Genomic DNA, 4,586 nt, shown 5'->3' with positions numbered 1-4,586 from the left:
TTAAGTTGGCGTCTTGAAATCTTGCTTCTTGGTCAGTCCTCCATCTTTGAGTTATGTTCAAAATTTGATTGAAAATGAGTATTTCTGGTAGGGTTTGTTCTTGTCTTGCACGCTTGTGTCAAAGATTGTCAAGAAACTGAGAAGGAACAATCATTTTAGCTCATCCTGCTTCATTTGCATGGATTCTTTCTAGAGTTTGAATTGTTGGATTCGAACCCTAGTTCGTTTTTTGGTATTACCAAAATTTGTGTAAAAACTTGTTTGAGAAATGCGATTTTTTTAAGTATGCTGGCCTTGTTTGGATGATGACGTAGATAATCTTGACTGTTGGCTTGAGATACTGGAAGGTTCTATTATTGCTACCTCTTCAGTTTTGGCTGGATGATTTTCATATGGTTGCTTTTGTCTCTCAAATCTCTAATTTGAGACTTGTAATCTTGGCGGTTTAGCCTCTGGTTAGTGATATTCTGAGTAAATATCTGTGAGAACTAAGGTTTTGCTTGAGTCATAATTTTCAGAAAGGTTATATTCGAGAAGAATAGTATTTATTAAGAATACCACCACAAATCATAAAAATTTCGCCCAAAATCACTGCTAGCAATGCCATTATTGGGAAGATGAACTTATCTGCCAGTCGATTTCTTGTTTCAGCTTAATTTTCCATAATCAAGAAACATATTCATTTCGAGTCTTGCTACGAATTACAAATTGATGCCACAACACGAACATTCATGCTTTGCCAATTTCGTGATAAGTGGTGGCAGTATTCTGGATGTGTCTCCAACTGTAGAATATCCATATAGTGAAAATTATGGCAAGAGGAATTTGAACTGATGAGATGATCCAGTATCCCACTACACAAGCCTTTATAAGAATAATGCCCAGCACAGTTTGAAGTGTAAAGTATACTGCGCATGCAGAATAATAAACCAACCGACTTTTTCCATCCATCTTCTTTAAGCTTGTTAATCGAGTACCAATTTTAATCCAAAATATAATATGACTATAATTTCAATTTAAATATACTCTGAATAAAGAATGAAAATTATCTATCATATCAAAATCAGGTGGTAAGTTGAGGTAATGTATGAGTATGTGAATTTTATCAAGTTATGTGATATAACTTTGAGTATGATTTCAACTTAAGTTACTAAAGAAAATAAAAATAAGAAAGATGGCCATACTTGAACATAACGGTTTCTAAGGAGAAATTGAAAAAAGACAGAATTTGTTTTATAGCTAATGTTTCTTATTTTCTATGATGGCAACGTGAACACTTAGGCAATGCAAAGAAGAGTATTTCAGCAAATTACATAATATAGCTGTAAATCACAAAATGTTATGAATCCATGAAATCTGCATATATTTCGTAAAATCTGTTTCCATAATTCCATAAGACTTGTTCCCATAAAATCTATTTTGTTAACATATTATCCCTTAAAAATCTGCTTTGTTAACATATTATTCCATAAAATTTGCTTTGGAAAAGCCGATGGTTCTTCATGCTCTGCTTTGCAAAAGTCGATGGTTCTTCATGCTGAATCATCCATTTGGTTAGAATTTGTTGCTATTAGAGCTCCAATATCCCTCAATTTCTCCCACCAATTCCAGCCAGATTGTGAGTCTTCAAACATTTTTTTCCTGGAATCCTGCGCTTCCTTATTGCTCCATTAACTCTCACTACTATTGAGTGTGCTGAGCTGTTATGTGAGCTATGATGCTTTAATGTATTGCTAATAGTTTTCCTCAGAGAAGATGTAACACAGAAGGGAAACCAGATCATAACTAACATACTCAGCTTCATTCATGGGACCTACAATTTGGAGTTAGTTTTTTCACTCACCTGAGGATCCCGTGCAGTTCCATAATCGTAACGCCCACTAGTTTCCAATTTGAGGCACCCATTTTTCTTAATCCACAGTGATTACAAATTCTAAATACACTACCTAGGATTTTGGATGTTTTGAAAGTAGAAAATGCTATAAAAAATATCATATGAGCCACTCTGTAATCATGAGGATGCAGATCACTCCAAAACTTAACTCCCACTAACATGCATGGCTCTGTTAATAGTGTTATGCTATAACCAATCAGGAACTCACCATCGATATGTGGCCGGTGTTGCGGAAATCTTTTGAGAAATTTTGATTCTGAGCTTAGAAAACTACCAAACGAACACTATGTGACCTCGACTTGACCTAAAACTCTACCTTCACATTTTGTTGCTCCAAGTTCTCTCAAACCCCTCAAAGAGGAATGGATGGTGGTGGTACTTGCAAGAGTAGTAAAAAGAATAAGCAACAATGGTAGAGAACTCTTTCTCCATTTCTTCCCCAAGTCGGTTGCCCTCATTTTCTCTCATTCTCTCGTTTTCTCTCTTGCATTACACACACACCACCAAGAACTGCTATAGTGATAGAGGATATATAGATTGGATATTAGGTTACTTAATTGGGCTAACAATAAGGAAAATGGGCTACTTAAAAGACCAAGGCAAACTTAATAACAGTCGGGCAAAGACTCACATATCCATCAACAACAAATCCAACTCCAACTTTAGCCTTCTAAAAGTGTCGGTCGTATTCAAGTCGAGCCAAGTCTATGGCGTCGATAAATTATTCATCAACTGTTTTAAATGATTGCCCGAATTTATAGGATATCAAACTCACGAATCTCCACCTTGATACTCAATCAATCCGCAAGCAAGTTGATACTTGCATAATCAAGGTAACCAATAAATTGGGATCACAGACATTACCTTGTGTTTTCAACATGAAAATAAGGATCCGAACTCGAACTGAGCGCTTCTTCTTAAGTTAAATACCCGAATTGGTATCTAAATCGAGAATCGACAGTTTGGTTCAGTTCTCAGTTCTAAATCAAGAACTGAAAAGTCGAATAAGAATCGAATATCCCTAAAATTTTTAATTAATTTATTTTAAATAAGCCAAATTATTTTATTTTTCTAAATAAATTTGCTAACTAGTTAATTTAGCAAAAATCCAAAAATATGATTTTCTTATTTCTAATTTTTAGTTCAAAGCCAATTTAATCAAATTGATATAAGTTTTATCCAAATCTGTTACTTTACCATAGTGTCATTTCTACCGTTTTAAAGAAATTGAATTGAAGTTCGACAATGCCTCTCTTAATTATTGTGAGCTTGCTATATTCGACTTTCTGTGATTTTAACAATCAAATCTATAAAGAATTCACTAAAAAAAGACGCAAAAGGCATATAAGATTGGACTACATTATTTTGTAAGAGTTAAAATTGAACATACATTAGTTGAATTAATATGGTTTTGTAAATATTAAAAATTTAATTATAATACGAAGCCTACGAACCGAATGGAACCGAACTTGAACGGTTCCGTAATTAAAATTGGACCTGACGGTTACACTTACTAAATACTCGAAAATTTCGGGTCCGGTTTGATTATCTTTAGAACTGAATTGAACTGGAGTATGTTCAGCCCACATGAAACACATACCATACCTACTTCATATACTCACTAGAGCTAAGGTCAAGAACACCCAAATAGAAGCAAATATTCACAATAATTAGTGAAGAACAAGTAAACATGCGATGACAATATAATATGGATAACTCACACAAATCTTTTCAAAGAATCATGTTCACATTGAACAACAGATTAACACCAAGTTAATCAAACACATGCAATAAATGCATAAATGACCCCGCAAAAAGATCTCACCACACTTATCATATTTCGTTCCGTGTTACTCACATTTCGAAAACACGTATCTTCTCTCATCGCCCACCATACTCACTAGACTAATCACTCAACCATGTCTAAGTAGTAAATCTCTATCACCACATCACTTCTCCCAACCTACATGGATAATGGGTCTTCATTTAACAGAAGTGATAGAAGTGTCTTTCTCACACTTCACTTGTACAAAGTTTTTTCACAGATAAATGATTCCCAAAATTTAATCACCTCTCTGCTCATGATCCAAATGTTACACTCCATATCCTCGATAAAAAAATAATGTACCCTTAGACATCTATACTCTACCTTATCAAAAGACTACACACTAGTGATGGCAACGGGGCGGGGTCGGGGCTGTTTTTTTCCTCGTTTACTGACCCATTTAATTTTTTTAACACATTTTCAAAATTTCGAGTTATACTATTAAATTATAAAATACAAATTCAAAATTTAAAAATTCAAAAAAAAATAATGCTCAAATTAACATCAATATTCAAAGAAACACTCGAAAAAACAATATCCAAAAAAAAAATTTAATATTCACAGGGCGAGTTCGGGGTAACGCGCTCCCCGTGACTAGTGACGGGGCGGGGAATTATGCTCCATCCCGCCCCCATCAACCCGTTGGGGCAGGTTTTTTTGCCTCATTCGAGCCGGGGCAGGGTAAATTACCATCTCTAATACTCACTGTTAGTGCATCAACCACACAGGTTAGGGCTCTATTTAAAATTGACCTAGGCACCACAAGGCTACTCCAATCACCAACGCTCAAAAAATACACCAAGGAAAGGGTGAAGATGGAAATCATAAATAAAATAGAAGAAAGAGGTGTTTACTTTAGTACACTCA

At 34.8% G+C, this 4,586-nt stretch overlaps 1 protein-coding gene across 1 annotated transcript; it reads right to left on the bottom strand.

The window, feature by feature from the left end:
- Nucleotides 1-729: 729 nt before the first annotated feature.
- Nucleotides 730-2,352, bottom strand: LOC111395212 (sulfite exporter TauE/SafE family protein 6-like). Its single transcript, XM_023021210.1, has 4 exons — nt 2,211-2,352; nt 1,844-2,063; nt 1,603-1,745; nt 730-908 (listed from the first exon to the last, which is right to left on the bottom strand). The coding sequence occupies exons 1-4, from the start codon at nt 2,350-2,352 to the stop codon at nt 730-732; spliced, it is 684 nt and encodes a 227-aa protein (XP_022876978.1).
- Nucleotides 2,353-4,586: the final 2,234 nt, after the last annotated feature.

Source organism: Olea europaea, chromosome 6, assembly GCF_002742605.1.
Source record: "Olea europaea var. sylvestris chromosome 6, O_europaea_v1, whole genome shotgun sequence".
Lineage (NCBI taxonomy): Eukaryota > Viridiplantae > Streptophyta > Magnoliopsida > Lamiales > Oleaceae > Olea > Olea europaea.
This window is presented reverse-complemented; position numbering and strand designations above follow the sequence as displayed.

What these genes read in the sequence shown, in the direction of transcription:
- LOC111395212 (XM_023021210.1), bottom strand. Translation starts at nt 2,352, where the DNA reads ATGAGGGCAACCGACTTGGGGAAGAAATGGAGAAAGAGTTCTCTACCA. An exon ending in TGGAGCAACAAAATGTGAAG is followed by an intron (nt 2,064 to 2,210) that starts GTAGAGTTTTAG and finishes CACTATTAACAG; the next exon opens with AGCCATGCATGTTAGTGGGA. An exon ending in TCACAATCTGGCTGGAATTG is followed by an intron (nt 909 to 1,602) that starts GTGGGAGAAATT and finishes CTGCATGCGCAG; the next exon opens with TATACTTTACACTTCAAACT.